Raw genomic sequence first — 27,147 nt, forward strand, 5'->3', positions numbered from 1 at the left:
CTTTTTAAAACCATGTTTCACTTTATTTTTAATGTAAACTATTTTCTGCCCTTTCAAAGTCTACAGTATCCATAATAAACGTTCTTCAATTATAGCTGGCAGGATAGATATGGAGTCTGTAATGCTAGAGAAAAACATGATCGCTGTAAGTGTCTTTGGAATCTGAGATTTTGATCCTTATCTCATTCTGTGGATTTTTGTTTGTTGTTTTTTTATGATGTGCTTGAAGAGCCACATTAGGACCATACTAGATTTTTCCAACCGCTAATAAAATATGTCTGGTGTTATCAAATAAGGGTTGTGATTGCTTACTTTAATAAATATCATCAGGCTATAGTAATAAATCTAAACAAAGTTGCTAGAACTTGAAATGAAAAAGAAAATTGGATTATCAAGATTTAGTTTCTGGTGATTTTTAAAATAATTCTAGCTAAGAACAGTGTTACTTGTCTAATGAATCATTCATTTTATAGACTGAAGTAAAGAACTCTGTGTTTTTGTATTTTCCTTTTCTCATGGAATTGCTCTAAAAAGTGCCCATCTGGTAACTTTCTTCTAACAGTCAAAACAACTTAATTTTCCAGAAACATTATTTGACTTAATGTTAGCTTTACTTCTCATTTGTATATCAGAAAATACACTCAGAATTCTAGTCCCAGAGAAGAAGATGCTTGGACAGACATTATTTTAACAATCCTCACCGCTTCTTCCCAGTGCATCTTGGAGAGAAGTCCATTGGAAATAATAATACAAAGTAAACCTTAGTACCTTCAGTCTGTACTGGAGAGATTGTGGTTAGACTGCCCACACCATTTCTGAGATTGCCCACAGATCCGCAACTTCTGATCACACACATACAATACTATGCAGAATACCTTCAACACAGGTTTGGTTCTGTTTTTTTTTAAATCAACAAACAAAAACTGAAACATTTATCTATTGCCTTTTGGAACATACCCCCCAAAATAATAAAGACATCCATTCAAAATATTACATTATTTAACAGCTGTTGTTATCACCATAGTATGGCTCAAAAAGATACCTAACACAAGAAATGTGAAAGATGTAACAAATCACAGTCCAAATTTAACAATCCCAGAACTTGTTCAAGATGTACTCACAATACAAATCAACCAAAAAGACAACCTCAGCCCTGAATTACATTTTCCCAGGCAAAATGATCCTAACCTTCTGTAGGAAGAGGACAAAACACCAAACAACCCACATGCCTACTTGTGTAACATGCCACACCTAGTTCTTATTTATCTAATTATTTGATCTATCTAATTATTTATATTATAGTAGCATCTGGGGATCAGGGCTCCATCAAGGTAGGCATTGTATGAACAAATAAGAAGAAAGCCCATGTCTTGGAAAGTGAGTGCCAGGTAACTTAAAAAAAAAAGAAGAGAGAGCGAGAAGAAAAAGTTAAAACAGCCTGGTCCTTCTGTCCCTTTTGTGTCTTGTTTGCTCCCCATCAGAAGCTGTACAAGGGGTATGGAGCCTTGGGATTGTGTTAATTTTTGTTCCCTGTAAGGCCGCAGGAGTGCTAAGGAATTTGACTAGAGAGTACTGTTTTTGGAGAGTAGAAACTTCCACCTAAGCAGGTCTGCTCCAAGAATGTGGGCAGTAAGTCCCTCCAGCGCTGTGCTCCCCTCCCACTGTGCATCCAGACAAGCTTATTTCAGAACACAGGTCCTTTGAGTGCACAAGTGATTTATGTATCCTCCTTGGGTTTGTGCCTCAGAAGGCTCCTTAAGTATTTGCTGAATTGCCCTAAGATGTTCTCAACTTCATATTTAAGCATCCAAATCCACAATGTAGTTACTTAATAAGCTACTGTGTCATTCTTAACCTTTTACAACTTGTAAGTGCTAGCAGATTGTAATTACATTTGTCATTGCAAATGGATTTTCATTATAAGTGCTTTCCTCTAGATATTTAATTCTCACTGACCATGTAATTACTGTGCAGTAAGAGCCTAAACTATAGAAAGTTTCATGTAGGCAGTAATTGCCTTTAGTGATTTGATGTCCTATTTAAAACTTGTTTTTATGAGGCAGCTTTTATGCATTACAGTTTCAGAAAAGATGCATCTGGTTTCAAATTATTTTAAAACTATGAACAATTGGATTTTTAAGAAAGTTGTGTAGCAAGCTATGATTTCTAGATGCTGTAAGTTGCTGTCAGACTGAACTGAATAGGGACTTTTTCAGTGGAATTATTATTTTTCCTGTATTTTTGTATCACTTCATATTGTTAGAATCTCTGTAGCTTCATTTTGGCTAGAAGTTGAGGAGGTTTAAGCCAGGATGGAAAAACATGAAAGCTAGAGTGCTGGCAGATTGACGTAAAATGGAGAAAGCATCAAGGTCCATAATACTGGACCAATGTCTTAATGAGGCACTTCAAGTGAGCAGCCTTCTAAGCACAAGCTGCACAATTTTGGGACATCTGCTTGTAGAAGTGTACGCTTCAAAATATCAAGATACCACATTTTGTTTAGAAATCCAATCTGTCTCATTGGGTGTGCAAAATCACAGTAAATAAAAGAGCACAAGCTTTTTCTAAAAAGGAAGCTTTCCAGTCTGGTGCTTGTAGCTGGCTGGTTCAACATGACGTATTACAACTCTAGTATATGACACGTTGGTAACTGGTTGAGTGTCTGCTCTGAGTACATCTTTCCTATGGTGACGTATAGTGCAGAATTAAGCATGTGCAGTAACTCATATTAACAGTTACTTGTAATTTATCCAAGAATTTCCAGTGTCTTCAATTTAAAGGATTTATGGAAAGAAAATGGCAATGGAGTATAATTTGGGGAGTGACAGCGTATTAATAGCCTTATTGTTGCTAAGCGGATATGGGATATATAGATGCTTGGATGCTTGGTTACTCTGAAGTGGCTATATGAAAAACAGTGGATGAAAAGAATTTTTCACAAAGTGTATTTTCTAGAATAAGCATGGATTGCCATTGTTTAAAGTATTTTCTGTAAGGAAGATGCCATATGACAAGCTTGGATCAAAATAATTTCTAGGGTATATTAGTGATTTGGTTTTATTTTCTAATTAACAGGTAGATGAACTTAAGCATTCACACAAATTAGAAGTAACTAATGTCAGACTGGAGGCAGCAAGAGCCAAGAGTGAGGTAGAAAGAGAGAGAAACAAGATTCAAAGTGAAATGGATGGTAATGTGCAATTAGTATCTAATGGTTTCTGTTGTAACCTGCAGCTCCTACCACACTACAATAAAAATTAACCTCTGAAGAAACACATTGACTATCTGCACTACAATAGATAATCTGAAAATGAATTTGCTGTCTAAAAACATTGTCGTATCCCCTAATCCACCAGGTGTAGAAGCTGTGTATGAATTACTCTCATTTTATGTAAATTTATGAACCCAGGACATATCTTAGCATAATCTGTGCTAATTCACACATTTAGATAACTTGCCTTGTCAATTTTATTGAATATTGCCAATTGTATAGTCAGTTTCTTTTTCTCTCTGTTATAATTAGTGCTTGAGCTAAGGGTTTAATGTCTACAGAAGACTGACAATGGGACCTCCTGTATTCCATGATTCTGCAGCTATAAAATTTGCCACAGAGTTAGGCTCAAGGATCTAGGCTTTCATCTGAAGAAAAATGATTGTTTCTAGCCTTCATGGTTTTGAAGAAAATCTTCCAAAAACAGTTGGAATGTAATCAGTGCATTTGTTATCTGCCTGAATAGGTTGACAGTGTGAAATAACAGCTTATAGGGGTGTGAATGCCAAAGCTTCCTGGGGGCCATTTAAATATCAAGACAGTTAACTGTTTCACAGCTGATCATTTTAGCAGAACATTCACTTTATCCAACAATCCCAAAATATATCCCTCATTTTCCTGGATGAAAAAAAGAAGCTGTCAAAATCTCTAGCTTCCTCCCCAAAGTTCTAGGAATATAGTTATTTGCTATCAATACAAAAATATGTAGTCTATTGAAAACTGAAAAGACCAGAACAAAGTAAAAACAGTTAATTTTAATATTAAAATAATGTACTTACTTCATTATTTATTTTGATATTTCATTCTACAAACCCCTTCACTTTTAAACTTACCTGAAGCTGTTGCAGCATTTTCAGTTTCTTACTGGATTGCCTAATAAATCAAGGGTCAGGTCCATCTTGCCATTGAGTACATGGGCCCTGAATATCACATTAGTTTTCTCATTTCACTCTTCTTCTTACAGCCATAGTATTTAATCATTCAGAATCACGTGGGGCAGTAACTTTTCCACTACTTTTGATGTTTCCACAAATCTGTTTTCCATTGTAACTGGTCTCTGGTACATTAGAATTTTAGGTTTTCAATATAGTCAGTATTCTTCCCAATTCCACTCCAGCTTGTTTTAGTGAATTAAAATAGGGGATATTCTCTAACTAGATCATTAAAGTTCCATTAGTGATTTATTATTAGTTTCCCATCAACTTCAGCTTGTATTCTCTAAGTATAATGCATTTGTTCACTTAACTCTTCCATATCCACAATGGAAGGTTTTATCCAGGGGCATTTGTTTAACTAATATGGTTGTTTACTAAATCTAAATTACAGACTCAGTTCTTAATCCAAGTCTGTGCTGCTTATTTTAGTATTTTTAGAAAAATATTTAGTCATGATTACATAAGAATTAGTCTCTAAATGTGTTTTCTATTTTAAAGTATTTTTATTTAACAGTAGTAAAAGCCTTGCACATTTTATCTCATTAAAATGATGGAATATTATGGGCGAGTGAAAAGTGGATTCACAGTTCCATTTTATCCGTGTTTGTAAAATGATTTTAATACTTTAAATATTTCATCATGCTGATGTATATATTGTATGAAACAGGATTGCATTCAGACAATGAAATTCTCAAGGTAGCAGTTGAACGCCACAAAGTGCTTTTAGTAGAAAAGGATCGTGAGCTCATTCGTAAAGTACAAGCTGCCAAAGAAGAAGGCTTTCAAAAACTTGCAGCATTACAGGAAGAAAAGTATGTCCACTTGTTTACTGCTCTGTTTTTAAAAAGGGTAGGGGACATCATGACTTAACTTGTTTAATGTTATATTCAACTGAACATTTTTGTTATCACTTTGTCCTTGTGTAAATATTGAACATTGTTTCAGGTTAGAACTTGAGAACAGATTAGCTGAGTTAGAGAAAATGAAAGTGGAACAAGATGCTTGGAGGCAATCTGAAAAGGATGAGTATGAAGAGAAATTGCATATTATGCAGCTGGCAGAAGAGTCTATCAGAAGGGAGCTTCAGAATGTTAGGTAATGTTATGTGGGTTTTTAAAAAACCCTTGTTTAAAATATACAAAGTGTGTGTTTTAAAATAAATTTTTTTAGCTTCTTCATATAAAAAGGAAAACAAAGAATTAATAATAATTTAAAAAACAAAGCTCAGAGGAGTCATGGGTTACAGAATTTTAAGCAGAATATCTTCCCCCCCCCCAATAAATGCTGTTTAAAGTAATTTTTAATTAGTTAAATGTTAAAAACTGATCTCTTGGTGGCTGCTGGTTCAGGCCCACAGCCCCAGAAACCACTCTCTTTCCGTAGAATTGAGTTTTTTGTGAACATGTGGCAAATCAAGAGGCCTAATTTGATTGCTCCTACTCTGTAAGCACCTTGTTCTGTACAAGTTTTAACTTAAAAGTTGTCAAAGTTCTCAGTGGATTTCTACAACTGTTTATCACATCCACATACCCACATGTATAAACCCCAGTGTCAAATCAAGGATATATAAAATCAGGCAAATCATTGGAATCTGACATTAGTGTAGTCTAATCATACAGTAGAAACACAACTTCTTATTTTATAATTGATGCAAGAGTGTATTGTTGAGTATCAGCCTTTCAAATGGTTAAACAGACTTATCTGTTTAACTACTAACAAGCTGAATAGTTGTTTTAGAATAGTTACATTTTAATTAGACAAAAATAATTATACCTATATTAAATTTTAGGTTAAAACTTCAACAGCAAATTGTACAGTCTGAGGAGTTAGAAAAAGAGAAAAGTGAAAATGCTGATCTTAAACAGGTAAGAGTTTGTATCATACTGTGATATTTTACTGTGAATGGTCTTCATCCCTTTATTCATTTAAAGCAAAGAACTCTTACGTTCAAAGTGAAAGTTCTTTCTTTTCAATGCTCTTTAAAACTCAAAGGGCAAAAATGGATAGCGGGACGGTCTTTTCTGAGCCCTTATAAATGGAATTATCACAATCTTTTGCTTCAGCTACTTATTTCTCTTTATGTAGTGTAAGGATTTCAGAACTCAGAATGTTGCTGGTCCTTTGGTCTAATAAATACTGTTAACTGGAGATCCAGCTTCCATACACTTATAAACTGTTTCTCGGTAATACTTCGTATTTAAATTGCACCTTTCACCCAAGATACTTCAAGTGCTTTACAAACATTTTATAGATTAATAAACTCAGGTGAAGTGGCTTGCCAGAACTGCACCATGAATTGATAACAGTGTTGAAAATACAATCTTAAGTCTCCTAACTCCTGGGTAACTAATGAACCTGACAGATCCTTAAAGAAAGGGAGACTGCAGTACAGGTCTGTCCTATCTTAGGCGCATTTAACATGTGCGATTTCAGCTTTATGCGGTTGGCAAAAAGAAGGGGAAAAAAACAAACAAAAGAAGAGAAAAATAACAATTTAAATACAGTTTCTGTAGTGCGGGCGATTTGTCCTGCCATTACACTCAATGTAATTTTGACTATACGTGATTTTCGCTTTACGTGCTGACTGTGGAATGTAACCCCAGCGTAAGATGAGACAGACCTGTACATATTTCATGCTTCCCTAGAATCTAGTTATGGATCTGTGTCTTTGAAAAAGCTGGCTACTTATTTAGCCAGAGTGAATTTACCAATCACAGTTTCAGCTGACAGGGAAAATAGGTAGATGTCTACAGTGAAAAAGACCAGTTAAGAGTGAAGATATTAGTAAGTATCTTAAAAAAGCCCACCTCATACCAAAGACAGTTTGGGTGGAATTATCAAAAATGTTTAAGTGTTGGCCAAACTGTTCCTGTGAAATCAGGTAAAACTTATTTACTTCAATGGGAGCAGAGTCAGACCAATGCTTAACACTCCTGAAAATCCCACTTATTAACTTGATGAGTGAGTGAGTTCTGTGCCAAATGCTCTCTTCCAGATAATCATAGATTTTTTTTAAATTATGGAATATCAAGGTTGGAAGGGACCTCAGGAGGTCATCTAGTCCAACCTCCTGCTCAAAGCAGGACTAATCCCCAGCCACATTTTTACCCCAGTTCCCTAAATGGCTCTCTCAAGGATTGAGCTCATAACCCTTGGTTTAGCAGGCCAATGCTCAAACCACTGAGCGAGCTAGCTAGCTATCCCTCCCCTCCCCAAAGCATGGAAGGGAAATAAAGCTCAGGTTTGGTTACCCAGGGATCTTCTAACGCAAAAGACAATACATAATATTTTTCACAGTTGCCACTATGAAACAGAGTTAAATTTAGAATTCTGGCACTTACCTGAGCTCCAGTTAGTTACCAGATTTAAATGTTGTTCAATACGCCAAAACTCCTTCAACTTACTCTGCTCTTGTAAAATTTCATAACAGCATTGTAGTTATGGGTGAAGAGGCGCACATATTATGTGCTCTTGTCTTCAGGCACATGTAACTTTTCCCCAGAAAAAAAATCTCTTTGGACTGAAATTTCTCATACTTGTTTACAGTCTGGAGAAGAGTCTGCTTTTTGTTTGTTTTTTAGAGTTTGAGGAAAATCCATTTAGTGATTTTTGAGTTAATTGTCTGGCAAAATGTGTGTTCACATTAAAGAAAACTGTTCATCTGTTCTTTTGCACTTGCAGCTGACATGCAGGGGAGTGTAGAAGTTGTACTCCCCTTGACAGTCATGTAAGGTTGGGCCACAATCCTGGCCCTTTGTATTTTGGATAATTGACTTACTTATTCTGTTAAATTTGTCTGTGATGCTTCAATATTTTATGAGTGTCAATGTCTCACTGCTGGGCTCTGTAATTTCTGCAAGAGCTCCAGCAAGGGGTACTAACGAGTAATGACTTTTGCTTATGCTATCTCTCCCTCCTTGTAACCTCAGAGGAAACCTCCTGCCTTATCCACAGAAAACGTATTGTAAAAGTTCCAGAGAGCAGACAAAAAAGACATACATACTACAAAGACATAATGGGACAAATGGCCAGACACCATGGCAACTGCCTCCTCCTCCCTCCCATTATCCCAAACTACTTGTCACTTGTTCATATTTTCCCCCTCAAATAAAAACATCTTTTTCTTTGGTAGCAAATTCATGATATGCAACTCCAAGTGGCTTCACTTTCTCAGTCTGAAAATGACTTGCTCGACTCTAATCAAAAGCTGAAGGAAATGGTGGAGAGATTAAAACAAGAATGTCGAAATGCAAGAAGTCAAGCAGAAAAAGCTCAGCTAGAAGCAGAGAAGTATGATTTACTTTTTTGTCTGTTTAATTTTTTTTTCAAGCTTGCATGTAGTTCTTTAATAGTATTTCTCACCATTGCTATGGCTTACCGATAATATAATAACACCCCTCTTTGTCCAGATCTTGACTGTATTATGAGAAAAATGAGAATTCTTAGAGTGTGCTTTTAATTTCAACTTCCTGATGTAAAAATGGATTTCTGTCTTGTGATAACTTTAACAATATGACAGGTTTCAGAGTAGCAGCTGTGTTAGTCTGTATCCGCAAAAAGAACAATGAGTACTTGTGGCACCTTAGAGACTAACAAATTTATTTGAGCATAAGCTTTTGTGGGCTACAGCCCACTTCATCGGATGCATAGACTGGAATATACAGCAAGAAGATATTTATACATACAGCGAACATGAAAAGGTGGAAGTAGCCATACGAACTGTAAGAGGCCAATCAACTGAGATGAGCTATCAGCAGCAGGAGGAAAAAAAACTTTTGAAGTGATAATCGAGATGACCGATAGAATAATATGGATACGCGTCCATTTTCTGTTCACAATTGACCCTTGTTGAAATAAGAAATATGTATGGGATTAAATTCTGGTCCCATTGAAGTCAATAGCAAAACTGCCATTGACTTGAGTGGGGACGGGATTTCCCCTATGGCTTCTGTTGTAGCAACTTTTGCAGTGGATAAAGGCAAAATGGCTTGTTTCTATATTTGAAAAGGGTTTGTCACTGCTCTGGCCAGTCTCCACTACATTCTAATGTGGCTCCCAGAGGTAAAGGCAGAAATTTGTCCTCTGCACATAATTTCTGGAGTATCAGAAGGCTAATCCAAAGAAAAAGCCTGTGCAGCCATCTGTTTTATTGGAATCAGTCTACAAAGTTAGCCATTTTATTTGAATTAAGCCAATAATGAAGTTATGAATTCAAAAGTCCAAATTTGCAGAACTTCGAGAGCAGTTCAAATTTAAGTTAGATACTTCAAACATATGGTTCAAGAAGGAAAGAGTGGGTGAAATAAAGTGTATATGTCAGAGATCCTAGAGGCTGACATTTATTAAAAAGTATTAGTCCAGCGTTTTGTTTACACCACCACTCTTTAAAATGTTGTTCTCCTAGGATGTTAGAAGACCGACGTGTAGAGTGGTTGGAAGAAAAGCATAAATTTATTCAGCGCATCACAGAAAGAGAAGAGAAGTATGACCAGGTGAAAGAGAAACTACACCGGGCTGCTGTTGCTCAGAAAAAGGCATGTTGACTCTTATTACTTAAATGCTTATGAAGAGAGAGAGAGCTCAGCTTTCAATTTATGCATGCAGAATTATTTTTTATATTGACATTTTAATGGCAGCATCTATATACATTAGAATGGCCCTATTGGGTTAGACCAAAGGTCCATCTAGCCCAGTATCCTGTCTACCGACAGTGGCCAGTGCCAGGTGCCCCAGAGGGAATGAACAGGTAATCATCAAGTGATCCATCCCTGCCCATCCTGGCAGCCATTGATGGATCTATCCTCCATGAATTCGTCTAGTTCTTTTTTTGAAACCTGTTATGGTCTTGTCCTTCACAGCATCCTCTGGCAAGGAGTTCCATAGGTTGACTGTGCGTTGTGTGAAGAAATACTTCCTTTTATTTCTTTTAAATCTGCTGCCTACTAATTTAATTTGGTGACCTCTAGCTCTTGTGTTATGGGAAGTAGTAAACAACACTTCCTTATCTACTTTCTCTACACCAGTCATGATTTTATAGACCTCAATCATATCTCCCCTTAGCTGTCTCTTTTCCAAGCTGAAAAGTCCAGGTCTTTCCTCATACGGAAGCTGTTCCATACCCCTAATAACTTTTGTTTCCCTTTTCTGAACCTTTTCCAATTCCAATATACTTTTTTGAGATGAGGCGACCACATCTGCACACAATATTCAAGATGTGGATGTACCATGGATTTATATAGAGGCAACGTGGTATTTTCTGTCATATTATCTATCCCTTTCTGAATTATTCCCAGCATTCTGTTTGCTTTTTTGACTGCCGCTGAACATTGAGTGGATGTTTTCAGAGAACTATCCACAATCATAGAATCACAGAGTTGGAAGGGGCCTCAGGAGGTCATCTAGTCCAGTGGTTCTCAAACTTTTGTACTGGTGACCCCTTTCACATAGCAAGCCTCTGAGTGCGACCCCTTCCCCCCTTATAAATGAAAAACACTTTAATATATTTACCACCCTTATAAATGCTGGAGGCAAAGCAGGGTTTGGGGTGGAGGCTGACTGCTCACGACCACCCCATATAACAACCTTGCGACCCCCTCAGGGGTCCCGACCCCCAGTTTGAGAATCCCTATCTAGTCCAACCCCCTGCTCAAAGCAGGACCAATCCCCAACTAAATCATCCCAGTCAGGGCTTTGTCAAGCCTGACCTTAAAAACCTCTAAGGAAGGAGATTCCACCAGTTCCCAAGGTAACCTATTCCAGTGCTTCACCACCCTCCTAGTGAAAAAGTTTGTCCTAATATCCAACCTAAACCTTCCCCACTGCAACTTGAGACCATTGCTCCTTGTTCTGTCATCTGCTACCCCTGAGAACAGTCTAGATCCAGCCTCTTTGGAACCCCCTTTCAGGTAGTTGAAAGCAGCTATCAAATCCCCCCTCATTCTTCTCTTCTGCCGACTAAATAATCCCAGTTCCCTCAGCCTCTCCTCATAAATCATGTGCTCCAGCCTCCTAATCATTTTTGTTGCCCTCCGCTGGACTCTTTCCAATTTTTCCACATCCTTCTTGTAGTGTGGGGCCCACACCTGGACACACTGCTCCAGATGCGGCCTCATCAATGCCAAATAGAGGGAAACGATCACGTCCCTCTATGATGTTAGCCTTCTTGGCAACAAGGGCACACTGTTGACTTATATAGCTCCTCGTCCACTGTAACCCCTAGGTCCTTTTCTGCAGAACTGCTGCCTAGCCGCTCGGTTCCTAGTCTGTAGCAGTGCATGGGATTCTTCTGTCCTAAGTGCAGGACTCTGCACTTGTCCTTGTTGAACCTCATCAGATTTCTTTTGGCCCAATCCCCTAATTTGTCTAAGTCTCTCTGTATCCTATCCCTACCCTCCAGTGTATCTACCACTCCTCCCAGTCTAGTGTCATCTGCAAACTTGCTGAGGGTGCAATTCACACCATCCTCCAGATCATTAATGACTCCAAGATCTCTTTCTTGAGTGGTAACAGCTAATTTAGACCCCATCATTTTATATGTATAGTTGGGATTATGCTTTCCAATGTGCATTACTTTGCATTTATCAACATTGAATTTCATCTGCCATTTTGTTGCCCAGTCACCCAGTTTTGAGAGATCCTTTTGTAGCTCTTTGGAGTCCGCCTGGGTCTTAAGTATCTTTAGTATTTTGTATCATCTGCAAATTTTGTCACCTCACTGTTTACCCCTTTTTCCATATCACTTATGAATATGTTGAATAGGACTGGTCCCAGAACAGACCCCTGGGGGACACCACTATTTACCTCTCTCCATTCTGAAAACTGACCATTTATACCTACCCTTTGTTTCCTATCTTTTAACCAGTTACCAGTACATGGGAGCACCTTCCCTCTTATCCCATGGCAGCTTTCTTTGTGTAAGAGCCTTTGGTAAGGAAACTTGTCAAAGGCTTTCTGAAGATCTAAGTACACTATATCCACTGGATCACCTTGGTCCACATGCTTGTTGACCCCCTCAAAGAATTCTAGCAGATTGGTGAGGCATGATTTCCCTTTACTAAAACCATGTTGACCCTTCCTCAACAAATTATGTTAATCTATATATCTGACAATATTGTTCTTTATTATAGATTCAACCAGTTTGCCCAGTACTGTAGTCAGGCTTACAGGCCTGTAATTGCCGGGATCACCTCTGGAGCCCTTTTTAAAAATTGGTGTCACATTAGCTATCCTCCAGTCATCTGGTACAGAAGCTGATTTAAATGATAGGTTACAGATTAGAGTTTTTAGTTCTGCAATTTCACATTTAAGTTCCTTCAGAACTCTTGGGTGAATACCATCTGGTCCTGGTGACGTTGCTGTTTAATTTATCAATTTGTTCCAAAACCACCTCTAGTGATACCTCAATCTGGGACAGTTCCTCAGATCTGTCACCTAAAAAGAATGGCTCAGGTTTGGGAATCTCCCTCACATACTCAGCTGTGAAGACTGAAGAATTCATTTAGTTTCTCTGCAATGGCCTTGTCATCCTTGAGAGCGCCTTTGAACCTTGATTGTCCAGTGGCCCTACTGGTTGTTTAGCAGGCTTCCTGCTTCAGATGTACTTAAAAAAAAATAAAAAAATGCTATTACTTTTTGAGTCTTTGGCTAACTGTTCCTCAAATTCTTTTTTGGCCTTCCTAATTGTATTTTTACACTTCATTTGCCAGTGTTTATGCTCCTTTCTATTTTCCTCACTAGGATTTAACTTCCACTTTTTGAAGGATGCCTTTTTGCCTCTCACTGCTTCTTTTACTTTGTTGTTTAACCACAGTGGCTCTTTTTTGGTTCTCTTACTATGTTTTTTAAATTGAGTATACATTATATCAATATTCTCATTTAATACGAGGCACTCTAGTTCACCCATTTTATTATTTTGTAATTTATATATATATATAAAATAGCAAAATATATCAGGTGTTTTAAGATAGGCATAAATTCATGTATTTGAGATTACAGTAGTTGTAATATGCTTTATAGAAGCCAAACATGTTGTTCAGTTAAATATTTTTTTGTTATTGGTGAGCTTGGAGATGGACCAAGATAGATGCCAGTAGGATGACATTTCCCTTTTTAGTAACATCTATTTGGTACATTGTTCCTCCCCAAGCAATTATCTGCTACACAACCAGGGGTTGGTAATACTGTTAATGGAAATATTGAATTTTATATTTTTGTTTCCCCCTAAAATTGCATGTTCTGGAACAGCTAGCATAAAAGGAGAAACTGGTTATTAATTTTTCCAAGTCCATGTGTTTTAGACCTTAATAAAGCATTAGTTAGTAATTTTAAGCACCATAAATATATAATACAGGATACCTGCATCTACTTTATAAAACAGAAAACAGGTGTCAGTTGTTTAACATTGATGTCGCCATCAGCAAGTGATGTCAAAGAGGAAATAAAATCTACAGTTTCTAAGGTATTATTTATATTCTTCTTCGAGTGATTGCTCCTATGCATTCCAGTTAGGTGTGTGCGCCGTGTGTGCACGGCTCCTCGGAACATTTTTACCCTAGCAACTCCGGCGGGCCGGCTGGGCGCCCCCTGGAGTGGCGCCGCTATAGCGCTGGATATATACCCCAGCCGGCCCGTCCGCTCCTCAGTTCCTTCTTACCGCCCGTGACGGCCAGTTGGAACAGTGGAGTGCTCCGTTTACCTCCACAGCCTTAGTGTTCTCCGTTTGCGAAGTGTATATAGTTGGTTAAGTTAGTTAAGTTAGTTACATAGTTTAGTTAGATATAGTGTAGTACGGGAATTAGGGGGGTTCGCCCCTCTTCTTCCACAACTGGTGCGGGCTCATGCCCAAGGCACCAGGGTTCAAGCCCTGTTCGGCTTGCCAGCGGCACATGCCGATCGGGGACCCGCACGACTCCTGCCTGCGCTGCCTCGGGGAGTCCCATTGGCCAGACAAGTGCCCGATCTGTACAGCGTTTAAGCCATGGACTAGAAAGGAGCGGGACTCTCGGCTGAAGCAGCTCCTTATGGAGTCGGCGCTTCGCCCTGCCGTGCCGACCCCGGCAGCGCGGAAGTCTTCCTCGGCGCGCAGCGCACCAGCGGCCCCGAGCCGGTCCGGTACCAAGACTGTTCGAGCTCCACAGCTGGCACCGGCGTCCCAGCACCGTTCCCTCTCTCCGGCGAGGAAATGGAAGACGGCGCAGACGGCCTCTAAGCCTCCTGCACCGGGACCGCTCACCCAGCCACCTCCGGCACCGACTGTGGTGGTGCACAAGCCGTGCACGGTTACGTCGACTCTGGCACCCCAAGAAAAGCGGTTGAGTCTGGTACCTCCCTGCTCCCCGGTGCCAACCGCGGTCGAGCTACCTCTCCCGTCAACGCCCGAGACCTTCTCGACGGTGAGAGCTCATCGAGCTCACAGAGGCACCGAGCCTCCGGCCCCTGGCACTGCCGGTGCGGGCTGTTCAGTCAGCGGGCAAGCCAGCTATGATGCGGCCCCCGTCCCCTGACAGACGGGATAGACGGCACTCCAGGTCTCGGTCCCGATCCCGGAGACGGTCGCCGTCACGCCGATCCCGGTCCCGGCACCGATCACCATCGCGGTACCACTCCCCGTCTCGGTGCCGGTCGCAGTCCCGGTACCGCTCAGCATCGCGGTACCGGTCGCACTCCCGGAGACGCTCCCGGTCCCGGTCACCTGACCGCCGATACTGCAGGAGGTCCGGCTCCCGGTACCGTTCCCAGCACCGTGACTCCCGAAGCCGCTCCCGCCGCCGTCGGTCAAGATCGCGGTCGAGCTCCCGGCACCGACACAGTCGATGGTCCCGCTCTCGCTCCTGGCACCGTGATGACCGGCACTGATCCCCGGCACCATCCAGGGACAGACTGGCGGCATCGACGGCGCAATCTCTGAGCGCCTCTGCCCCCCCCATGGCCCTCTCGCCAGCCCTCAGTCGCCTCTCAGGCGGGCAGCGGTGGAGATCTCCGGGCCGACCCCCAAGGCCAGGACCATGGACCACAGCAGTGGGGCTTTTGGGACCCCTGGGCCTACCACCAGGCTCAAGGGCTCCCCTTCCCCGCGGGCTCCGAAAGCAGGATGCTGGAAGCCACGGTTAGCAGGCCTCCCCCATCACCACCGGGTGAGGCCCCACCGCCACCTGTTACGGCGGAGCATGCTGTGGCCGAAAAGGCTTCCCACCCCGTGGAAGACCCACCTCCAGAGGCCGTGGTCCAGGGTCTGTCCTCGTCTTCGTCGCCGGACGAGGCGGTGGCGGGGGCTTCTACAGCGGATCCCCCTCCAAGTGACTTGCGGGCCCACCAGGACCTTCTTCGCCGGGTAGCGAAGGCTATTGACCTCCCCGTGGCGGAGGTCGCTGAGGATGATGACCCGGTGACCAATGTGATTGGAGCTGAGGCCCCACTGCGGGTGGCCCTCCCATTCATCTGCACTATACAAAAAAACGCCACTACCATCTGGCAGTCACCGGCGTCCGTCCCTCCCACCGCTCGCGGAGTCGAACGCAAGTACTCGGTTCCTCCCACCGGCTACGAGTACTTATATACGCACCCGACTCCGGACTCCCTCGTGGTGCAGTCCGTCAATGACCGGGAGAGACATGGGCAACCAGCTCCGGCGCCAAAATCTAAAGATGCTCGGCGCATGGATCTGTTGGGCCGGAAGGTCTATTCGGCAGGGGGTCTCCAACTCCGGATTGCCAACCAGATGGCTCTCCTCGCTCGCTACACCTTTGATATTTTGGTGTCCCTGTCTAAGTTTTCGGAGCTGATCCCAACAGCCTTCCGACAGGAGTTCTCGGCCCTCCTTGAGGAGGGCAGGAAAGCCTCCTGGTCCTCCATCCAGGCCGCTCTGGACTCGGCAGACTCAGGAGCCAGAACCCTGGCCTCAGGAGTAACCATGAGGTGCATCTCCTGGCTGCAGTCCTCCACCTTGCCGCCCGAGGTGCAGTACACCCTGCAAGACCTCCCCTTCGACACTCAGGGTCTCTTTTCGGAGAAAACGGACTCCAGGATTCAGACCCTCAAAGATGGTCGAATCGCCATTCGCACCTTGGGTATGCACACACTGGCTACCCAGCGGAGGTCGTTCCGGCAGCAGCCATACCGACTATTTACCCAGGCCCGGTCACGGCCTTATAACAGCCGCAGAGGCAGCCTAAACCGCCGTAGACCGTCGGGTAACAGGCGCAACCAGGCCCAGGCGCCTTCCAAGGCCCCTCAAGGGCCCAAGCAGGCATTTTGATGGGACGCCCGAGGGCGGCCCATCAGACTCTCTTTACCGGATCCTTCCCCCTTATTTTGCAACCGCCTTTCCCACTTCCTCCCGGCGTGGTCCCAAATAACAACGTACAACTGGGTACTTCGTACAATCCGGTATGGTTACCGCCTTCAGTTTGTTTTGTCCCCTCTTTCCCACCCACCTTCCCCGTCCCTCTTCAGGGACCCCTCTCACGAGTATTCCTCTTGCAAGAGGTCGAGACTCTGAGCTTGGGTGCCATAGAGGAGGCGCCGCACGACATGCAGGGCAGGGGATTTTATTCCTGATATTTTCTCATCCCCAAGGCGAAGGGAGGTCTACGACCTATACTAGACCTCCGGGAGCTCAACAGCTACCTGCTCAAGCTCAAATTTCGCATGGTCACCCTGGGGACCATCATTCCCTCCCTGGATCCGGGAGACTGGTTTGCCGCCCTCAATATGAAGGACGCGTACTTCCATATCGCGATTTACCCTCCCCATCGACGCTACCTGCGCTTCGTGGTCAACACCGCGCACTACCAGTTTGCGGTGCTACCCTTCGGCCTTTCCACCGCGCCGAGGGTCTTTACCAAGTGCATGGCAGTGGTTGCCGCAGCCCTCCGCCGTCGTCGCATACACGTCTACCCGTATCTCGACGACTGGCTGATTTGCGGGCCATCCCGACAGCTGGTAGCAGATCAAATGGCCGAGATACTGACCCTGTTTCGCTTCCTGGGCCTTCTCATCAATGCCAAGAAGTCCACTTTAACTCCATCACAACGAGTGGAGTTCATCGGAGCAGTCCTGGACTCTGGTTTGGCCAGGGCCTGCCTCCCTCGACACCAGACGATGGTCTCCATCATCCGGGACCTGCACACCTTTCTCACGACAACGGTTCGGTCCTGCCTACGCCTCCTGGGCCACATGGCGTCCTGCACGTTCGTGACCGCGTACGCGAGGCTGCGCCTTCGCCCATTTCAATCTTGGCTGGCGTCGGTGTACCGTCCGCACCGCGACCCTCTGGACATGGTAGTCACGGTCACAAAGCCAATTCTCGGTTCGCTCAGCTGGTGGCTGGACCCAGAGGTCGTGTGTGCAGGAGTCCCGTTCCGCCCTCCTCGCCCATCCGTCACCCTGACCACGGATGCCTCGGCATTGGGATGGGGGGCTCACCTGGGCGACCTCCACACCCAGGGCCTCTGGTCGCCCCAAGAGCTCTCCCTCCACATCAACGTCCGGGAGCTGCGAGCAATCCGCTTGGCGTGTCACACCTTCTGCGCCCATCTGCAAGGGCGCTGTGTGGCGGTGTTCACGGACAACACGACAGCGATGTTCTATGTGAACAAGCAGGGCGGAGCCCGCTCCTCCCTACTTTGCACGGAGGCAATGCGCCTGTGGGACTTATGTGTAACCCACTTGATTCACCTGTCAGCGTCCTTTCTTCCAGGAGTGCAGAACATGCTAGCGGACCATCTCAGCAGGTCATTCATCTCCCACGAGTGGTCCCTTCGTCCGGATGTGGTGCTCACAATTTTCCAAAGGTGGGGGTTTCCCCAGATAGACCTGTTTGCCTCCAAGGAGAACAGGAAGTGCCACCGGTTTTGTTCCTACCAAGGTCGCTCCCCGGGCTCCCTGTCGGACGCATTCCTCTGCTCCTGGACGGATCACCTCCTCTACGCCTTCCCTCCATTCCCGCTCGTACACCAGGTGCTACTCAAGCTCCGGAGGGACAGGGCCCGCCTAATACTCGTCGCTCCGGCCTGGCCGAGGCAGCACTGGTACACCCTGCTGCTCGATCTCTCCGTTCGGGATCCCATTCCCCTTCCGTTATGGCCGGATCTCATTACGCAGGACTTCGGCAGACTCCGCCACCCGGACCTACAGTCCCTCCATCTTACAGCTTGGTACCTACGTGGTTGACCCACGCGGAGCGGGACTGTTCGGCGGCGGTGCAGCAAGTCCTGCTTGAAAGCAGAAAGCCTTCCACTCGCTCCACCTACCTCGCCAAATGGAAGCGTTTCGCGCTTTGGTGCGATCAGCGCGGCCTTAATCCCTTCCTAGTCCCTATCCCTACAATCCTGGACTACCTCTGGTACCTTAAGGAACAAGGACTCGCGATCTCCTCCTTGAAGGTACACCTGGCAGCCGTGTCCGCCTTTCGTCCATCCATAGGAGGCCGGTCCATCTTTTCCAACCAGATGGTTTCCCGCTTCCTTAAGGGCCTGGACCGCTTGTACCCGCCGATACGACGTCCTACCCCGGCCTGGGATTTAAACCTCGTTCTGGCCAAGCTTATGGGAGCACCCTTCGAGCCCCTGGCCACGTGCTCCCTGCTCTATCTCTCCTGGAAAATGGCTTTTCTCGTCGCTATAACGTCGGCAAGATGAGTTTCCGAGCTCCGTGCCCTAACGGTGGGTCCACCATATACCGTCTTCCACGGAGACAAGGTGCAGCTTCGACCACACCCGGCCTTCCTCCCTAAGGTGGTGTCGGCCTTCCACCTCAACCAGGAAATCTTCCTTCCGGTCTTCTTCCCGAAGCCGCACGCCTCACCTCGTGAGCAACAGCTTCACACCCTGGATGTCCGCAGGACCCTCGCTTTTTATATCGAGCGGACGAAGCCCTTCCGGCGTTCGCCCCAGCTGTTTGTAGCGGTTGCTGATCGCATGAAAGGCGAGCCGGTCTCCTCTCAGCAGATTTCCGCCTGGGTGACGGCATGTATCCGGACGTGCTACGAGCTTGCTCGCGTGCCAGCATCCCGCCTCACCGCTCACTCTACGAGAGCACAAGCCTCGTCTGCCGCCTTCCTCGCCCATGTTCCCAGCCAGGACATCTGTAGAGCGTCCACCTGGTCTTCTGTCCACACCTTCGCTTCCCACTACGCGTTGGTGCGGCAATCCAGAAACGATGCAGCCTTCGGCTCAGCAGTCTTACACTCTGCCACGTCTCACTCTGACCCCACCGCCTAGGTAAGGCTTGGGAATCACCTAACTGGAATGCATAGGAGCAATCACTCAAAGAAGAAAAGACGGTTACTCACCGTTGTAACTGTTGTTCTTTGAGATGTGTTGCTCCTGTCCATTCCAGACCCGCCCTCCTTCCCCACTGTCGGAGTAGCCGGCAAGAAGGAACTGAGGAGCAGACGGGCCGGCTGGGGTATATATCCAGCGCTATAGCAGCGCCACTCCAGGGGGCGCCCAGCCGGCCCGCCGGAGTTGCTAGGGTAAAAATGTTCCGAGGAGCCGTGCACGCGCGGCGCGCACACCTAACTGGAATGGATAGGAGCAACACATCTCGAAGAACAACAGTTACAACGGTGAGTAACCGTCTTTTTCTAAACAATGAGTACATGGTGAGCTTATCTAATTTGCCTATCAATTTGGCATTGTCTTACAAGACTGAGTAGCTGTTTCAATTTCCCAACAGCTGGTTTAGAATTATCTATAACCTACCCATACAACTGGATACTTTGTGTGTTGCTGCTTTACCTTCCTTTATGGCATGTTTCCTTCAACACCGGGCATTTGGGGATTCCAAGCCTCTTTTTTGGTACATTACTTTTCTAAATCAAGGAAAGGATGGAAAGCAAATGTATGCTTATGTTTTCTTTCTGCCATTTTCAACAAAATTACATCTCTTCATAAGAAGCAGCAAAGAATCCTGTGGCACCTTATAGACTAACAGACGTTTTGCAGCATGAGCTTTCATGGGTGAATACTCACTTCTTCGGATGCAAGTAGTGGAAATTTCCAGGGGTGTGGAAATTTCCAGGGAGTGAAAACCAAGGGAGGAGAAACTGGTTCTGTAATTGGCAAGCCATTCACAGTCTTTGTTTAATCCTGAAGTGTTCTCCTACAGGTTTTTGTATATTGCCATTCCTAATATCTGTTTTGTGTCCATTTATCCTTTTCCTTAGAGACTGTCCAGTTTGGCCGATGTACATAGCAGAGGGGCATTGCTGGCATATGATGGCATATATTACATTGGTGGACGTGCAGGTGAATGAACCGGTGATGGTGTGGCTGATCTGGTTAGGTCCTGTGATGGTGTCACTGGTGTAGATATGTGGGCAGAGTTGGCATCGAGGTTTGTTGCATGGATTGGTTCCTGAGCTAAACCTGTAGGAGAACAGCTATACAAAAACCTGTAGGAGAACACTTCAACCTCCCTGGCCACACAATAGCAGATCTTAAGGTGGCCATCCTGCAGCAAAAAAACTTCAGGACCAGACTTCAAAGAGAAACTGCTGAGCTCCAGTTCATCTGCAAATTTGACACCATCAGCTCAGGATTAAACAAAGACTGTGAATGGCTTGCCAACTACAGAACCAGTTTCTCCTCCCTTGGTTTTCACTCAACTGCTAGAACAGGGCCTCATCCTCCCTCATTGAACTAACCTCGTTATCTCTAGCTTGCTTCTTGCTTGCCTATATAAACCTACCCCTGGAAATTTCCACTACTTGCATCCGAAGAAGTGGGTATTCACCCACGAAAGCTCATGCTGCAAAACGTCTGTTAGTCTATAAGGTGCCACAGGATTCTTTGCTGCTTCTACAGAACCAGACTAACACGGCTACCCCTCTGATACTATCTCTTCATAAGGAAATGCTAAAAATTATGGAATTTTGTAACTGAAATGCAAATGCAAAGTAGATGTGTCAACTGTTTTGATCATTTTGATCAAGTTACAACTTCTAAGTGTTCAAAATGTGTGTGTTTGACAGAGAAAGGCTCTCAATGACAATAAACAAAAGAGGCTGCAGGAGAAAATAGAACTCTTGGAAGCAAAGAGGGAAGAACTAGAAACTGAAAACCAGGTGTTAAACAGGTAATAAAATATTAGATTTTGTTTTAATTGGTCCTTAGAATTGTAAACCAGTTGTTTTGAGGTATTTTGTTTCTAGATTGATTGGTGTAATAATTCTGTAAATGAATCTCCTAAATGATTTGATTTACCATTACAAAATATTTGAGATGTGTGTAACTTACAGGTTAGTCACCGGGGCCCAATCCAACTGCATTCTTGTGGGAGACCTCTGCTCCTGCATGGAGACCCATTGAAGTCAGTGTGCTGTTGCAGGATAGGGCTGTTGGAGCTATTTTTGTACTAGGAGGCCACCATACTCTTGAGAATTAACATACAAAATCCTCTTGTTAAACACCACCATGCAAATAAGTTATTTCCTTGTCGTGGCTTTAGCAGTTGAAAACTTGGTTGTAGTAGATTGTTAGAATGTCAATGAAAAGTTGAATTAATACTCCAAGACAATTAGATTTTTCCAATATTCCAAATATATTTAAAGTACCGAGGTTTAAATGTGAGATATTTTCCCATTTGAAGGGATTTACTGCACATGAAAGTGAAGAAGCGTAAGCTCAGCCTAAAGTGGTAGGTGCACCGTACAACAGGCTAGAAATAAGTTTTCTAAGGTGACTTTAAGGGCAAACTAAATTGTGGTGTCCAACAGGAAATATGGTTGCCTTAATTTGGTTTGTAGACATCCAAGTTATGTTTTTAAAAGTGTAATGAATTCTGATAAAGGTTTGTTGTAGATCCTGCTCACAAGGACAAACAGCTAATCTGGCTTTCACTTAAACAAATCTTTGGGTATCGATTGCCTGACATGTCCATCCAGCCAGGGTTGGAAATGAAACACTGATCTCCCATCTTTCCATCAGTGCTGAATTTGTATTTAAAAAAAAAAAAAAAAGGTGCTGGGGCTCAAGCAATAACGATGGCCTCCCTCGCACAGCATGATCTCGTGCACCACTGACAGAAGAAGTGCTGGGACTGCACCTCAGCATGAAAAGAAGTGCAGCGGTTGAGCCCCAACACAAATTAAGCTTTGCTTTCCTTGTAAATTCCTCTGAGCTGCAGCTATGCCCTGTACTACACTTCACAGAGAGGAGATGCACCATTAGCTACTATACTTTCTTCTTGATATGTAGAGTAGGGAGCAACTGCCTGAATGGAACAAGAGGATGATTATATCAAGCCAGTGGGCCAAGAAGGCAAATTATGTTTCTTGTCCTGCTCAGTGACATTTACAAATAAACTGCCAAGAGAGGCTGACTTTCATCCTGTAGTTGAATGCGCTAGTCAGTTAACAGATAACAGGGTGTACACACAGTGATGTTCAGTTTTCTTATGCTAGTCAGACTGAGCAGATGGCAGCAGGAGGCTCGCATCAGAAGGTTCCATCGCAATCAGATTTTGGACATTTGGGGAAAGAGGAGAAAAAGATAATATGACTGCACCAGGAGTCTCTTGAGGAGGAGGCTTGTTAGACTGGGAAGAACAGTGCTGAGAGAAGGTTAAAACAGATAGCAGGGTACAGTGTGTGAGACTAGCAGTATCACAGACATGCAGGTAAGCGGCAGTAAAGAAAAGGAAAAATAACAATAACCCAGAAGGGTGTAAGAGAAGCAGACTAAAATCTTCTTGGAAAGATACGGCAGTTCCTGGTTCTTCCAGTGCCTTTAGAGCATATGGAGGGTCTGACTCATCTTTGATTTAAATATTTTAAAAAACAGTCTTAACTATAGTGCTACTCACTACTGTGAACAGTACATTAAAATCTGAATTTATTTCCCTGCTGTTGAGTAAATTCTAGTCTGTGAGACTGTAGTTTATATCGTTGGAGGTGTAAAATGGACTTCCCAAACATTTAAACACAAATAAAGTGCTTCTCCTTGTTCTATATGGGCTATACACGTCCATCCTGAAGCAGCTCTTTATTGGGACAGTGTATAGCAACGTGTTAGAGAGAGATGTGTTTCTGTGATATGGTACTCTTAAGCATTCTGAGCAATACGAACACCTTATTTCATAGACAGAATGTTCCCTATGAAGAATACACTCGCCTTCAGAAAAGACTAAAGGATTTACAGCGCAGACACAATGAATTCCGGAGTTTAATTCTGGTTCCTAACATACCATCGCTCAATCCAGTCAGTGGGATGTCATCTACCTTAGTTCCTGCGCCTGAAATATCTTTTCCCCATCTTCAGGTGGTGATGTATTAAATATTACTCAGATACACATTTATTATTTCATATACCTTAGCAAAGGATGGAGTTAGTTGCTAACCTGGGACATAAATAGTGGTTACCAAAGTAAAGTTTCTGCATTAACAGTTTAGGCTATTAGTACTTCAGATGTGAATCCCTTGCTTCATTTTTTGTTATGCAGTTGCCATGTGGTGGTGGTGGTTTGTGGGTAACATTTAGAGCTATCTGGGCAGTCTGTTGTGTTGTATTGAGAAATGTTTTCCTTTTTGTGAAAGTGCTCCCAGCCCTGGAGCAGTTACAATGGCCACAAAGTCAAAATTTGTAACAGGAAATGAAAACACCACAAGCACAGTTATAATTCTGCTGCACCCTGCTAGCAACTGCTTCCCTTCTGATTTCTCAGATTTACACATCATCTGCTACTTGCCCCATCCCAGGCTCCAGACTGTTTTGTCCCTTTTCTTATGGTCCCACCCCCAGCTGTGAATCTAGTCTCGAGCAATTCACTGGCTTCGTTATTTGGAAGAGTGGTGTAGAAATGAGAGCCTCATCTGTGCATGGGCGCAAACTGAGGGTAGGTCTACACACTGCAAAGGAAAACCCGGGGCACCTGGGTCAGTTGACTCGAGCTCCGGGCTAAAAATACAGTGTAGACATTTAGCCTGGGTTTGAGACCCTCCCCCATTGCTGGGGTTCAGAGCCTGGGCTCCAGGCTGAGCCCGAATGTCTACCCTGCTATTTTTACTCTGAAGCGTGAGTCCTGCAAGCCCGAGTCAGTTGACCCAGGCTCTGAGACTTGGTGCCATGGGTTATTCTTCGCAGTGTAGATGTACCCACAGAAGGGAGATTCCAGTGGCACTTCCCTGCCCCCAGGATCAAAGAGGTGTTTGGTGAATGTGGATACTCCCCTTCAAAAAACAGGACAAAGTGTAACAGGGAGAAGAGGCAGCTCCCTCTGCCTCCCTCCGACCATATAGTTTGCTCTTCCACTAAGAGGGTGCCCTGGTATTGGCTCCTGCCTGTGTCCATCTGTTAGGCTCTGAAGTGCACTGCCGAGGGAGCGACTGTCATTCACGTGCACATTCCCCACTGCTGTTCATGTCATGAACGTCAGGGGCAATGCTTGAAAGCAAATAGAATAAAGACTTTAACAAAAAATGTTGTTTTCACATAAGGTAACTTTAAAAGCACTTTTATTTAAAACAAGTAAGTAAAGGGGACAGAGAATAGGGGACAATGTCTCTGCAAGTGTTAACAAAATGTAATGTTTTTGTGTTTTTTTTTTTTGCTGTGTCCCGAACTCCAAGGAGGAACAGCATCAAAGGGAGCTCTCCCTACTTCGTAAGCGGCTAGAAGATCTAGAAACCACACAGAGAAAACAGCTGCAAGAGCTCGGGCCACGTGGAGAGCGAGTTAGGCTGGGAGTGGACAGTGACTCTGGTAGAAGCAGGATGGTGGAAGAGGATGATATACAAACCGAGGACTCCAAATAAAGCCTGCAGGTTTTAATTACCACTTGACTTCACTACGTTTTCCTTGTGTAGGGTTTTTGAGTGCTTTGCCAAAAACATATTTGTATGTGCCTCACATTGGAAGAAAGGATGAAATATAATCTACATAGTTTTGTATTTTTGATGGAATGCAGTAAGTTTAGTCAAACTTAGATATACAAGCAACCTGGAAGACAAATTTCTCAAAACATATGCAATGATCGAATTGCACAAAAAATGATTCTTTAAAAAGAATTGTCAAATTTTGGGTTGCATTTTAAGCCATTTAGGGGGGAAAAAAAACTTGTTTGGAAAAATCCCTTGGAATAACTGTTTGTTCAGGGATTTTTCCCTGCCCCGCCACCCACCCACCCACTCAGCTTTTCTGTTACTGTGAAATTGTGCTGTGTTGCTAGCACATTTTTTCTTAAAAAAACCAACCATGATACGGGATCTGCAAAGAGATGGAGGAGGAAAATAGGTCACATTTTGGACAAAAACAGGACCATAACAATGTACCTTTTGTATTTTTAATATAAAAAATAAAGTTAGGGGAGAACATGGCTATGTTACAATCAAGGTTTTTATCAAATGCTGCATTATAGATGAAGTATGAATATTTACCTTTTATATCGTTTAGAGAAGTCTCAATTTGTATTTAATATATTGTCTTTGTTTACTTAAACCTGATCACATCTATTTATTCAAGGTTTAATATATTTTTTTTAATTCTCTGTCGTCTGGTATTTGTTTTTCATTCAACTAGAGCACTGGTTTGATATCAGGAAACTTATAGGAACTGAGTCTTTTTCTCTGACCCGATGAGAGTTTAAATCTTTCTGGTAGTGCTGCAATGGTTCTCTTTCCTATTTCATGTGCCCACAGCCACTTCCTGGAACATGACACTATAGCATGAACAAGCACATAATCTAGTTCTTTAATAGTTAATACTATTAGCTAAAACAGATCCCTTTATGTAAAGTACTACAAAGATACGCAAAAGAGTGGTTCAATCACAGGAGTTAACACCTTTCCTTTAGCATCTGTCCAAACAGGGCCAGCTCTAGGTTTTTTGCCGCCCCAAGCAAAAAATTTTTTGGCTGCCTCCACCCCATCCCTGGGCCTCCCCCCCCCCCCCACACCCCTGCCGCCCCAGCCCTGGGCTCTCCCCCCAACACACACACTCCGTGCTGCCCCAGCTCTGGGTTCCTCCTCCTCTCCCCCCCACCAGTGCACGCACACGCACCCTGCTGCCCCAGCCCTGGGCTCTGCCCCCTCCACCGACACTCCCTGCTGCCCCAGCCCTGGGCTCCCCCCAACCTGCATCCTCCTTCCACCCCAGCCCTGGGTCACTGGTAACTTGCTCCCGGGGTGAGTTCATTCAGCAGGAATTTTGGATGTGCACAGAACACAGACAGGATTGGTTCCCATATAGTTACAGAGCTGCAGTAAAGTGGAACAATTTTCAGCTTGTGTGTTTGGAGGATATCTGGATGCATATTATAAGACTGTCCTCCATAAATGAGGAAAAGCTGAGGTGCCTTTATTATTCTTTTGTTCCACTCTCTGTTTCTATAGGGAATTTGCCAGTGCAATATCACTGTCTTCCTTTTAAACAAATACAACTTTAAAAAAAGGCAACGGCTGTTGAAAATAGCAATTCCAGTCCTAATAACCACTGGGAAGCATTTCTTGCTCAATTTTATCCTACTTTTTCTACAGCAAGTTACAGTGGATCAGTATATTTGATTTGGGAGAAATGAAGCAACAGCTGCCCAAACTGAGCTTGAGCACTCCTGAATTTTGAGGTGTTCGAATCTGGAAGGTAGGTGCTAGATTCCATTTCTGAATATTAGCTAAATCTGGAAAGGAAAAGTCAATTTCTGCTTCCATGGCTCAGAAGTGGAAATCCTCCTTCATGCCTAGTACTGTATCTAAAGCTGCCAAAGTCCTCTAGTAGGCCTCCCCTCCCTTACTTTTCATTTTAAATTCTAGTGGGATCCACAGGGCCGGCTCCAGGCACCAGCAGGTGCTTGGGGTGACAATCTACAAGGGCCCGCAGTCCCTGTGTTTTTTGCCTCCAACCAGCGTGCCGAATTGCCGCCACGGATGGCAGGGGCAGTCCATGTGCTGTTAGGGCGGCACGCGCATTTCCGCAGGGCCGGCAATTTGGCGGCAGCTTCTCTGTT

The 27,147-nt window shown here is 44.0% G+C and overlaps 1 protein-coding gene across 7 annotated transcripts in view; it reads left to right on the plus strand.

The window, feature by feature from the left end:
- Nucleotides 1-25,692, plus strand: part of CEP83 (centrosomal protein 83) — a 44,487-nt gene extending 18,795 nt beyond the window's left edge. For 5 of the 7 annotated variants that reach the window (XM_039496190.1, XM_039496201.1, XM_039496180.1 and 2 more), the window contains exons 8-16: nt 3,079-3,193; nt 4,877-5,021; nt 5,155-5,304; nt 5,999-6,074; nt 8,342-8,499; nt 9,614-9,743; nt 21,182-21,285; nt 23,291-23,468; nt 24,776-25,692. In XM_039496190.1, the coding sequence (XP_039352124.1) occupies nt 3,079-3,193; nt 4,877-5,021; nt 5,155-5,304; nt 5,999-6,074; nt 8,342-8,499; nt 9,614-9,743; nt 21,182-21,285; nt 23,291-23,468; nt 24,776-24,961 (1,242 nt within the window). In that variant the 3' untranslated portion in view covers nt 24,962-25,692. Of the gene's footprint in view, nt 1-3,078; nt 3,194-4,876; nt 5,022-5,154; nt 5,305-5,998; nt 6,075-8,341; nt 8,500-9,613; nt 9,744-21,181; nt 21,286-22,612; nt 22,828-23,290; nt 23,469-24,775 lie in introns of those variants that run through there. The other 2 variants (XR_005586600.1, XM_039496225.1) reach the window with 2 other exon arrangements.
- Nucleotides 25,693-27,147: the final 1,455 nt, after the last annotated feature.

Source organism: Mauremys reevesii, linkage group 1, assembly GCF_016161935.1.
Source record: "Mauremys reevesii isolate NIE-2019 linkage group 1, ASM1616193v1, whole genome shotgun sequence".
Lineage (NCBI taxonomy): Eukaryota > Metazoa > Chordata > Testudines > Geoemydidae > Mauremys > Mauremys reevesii.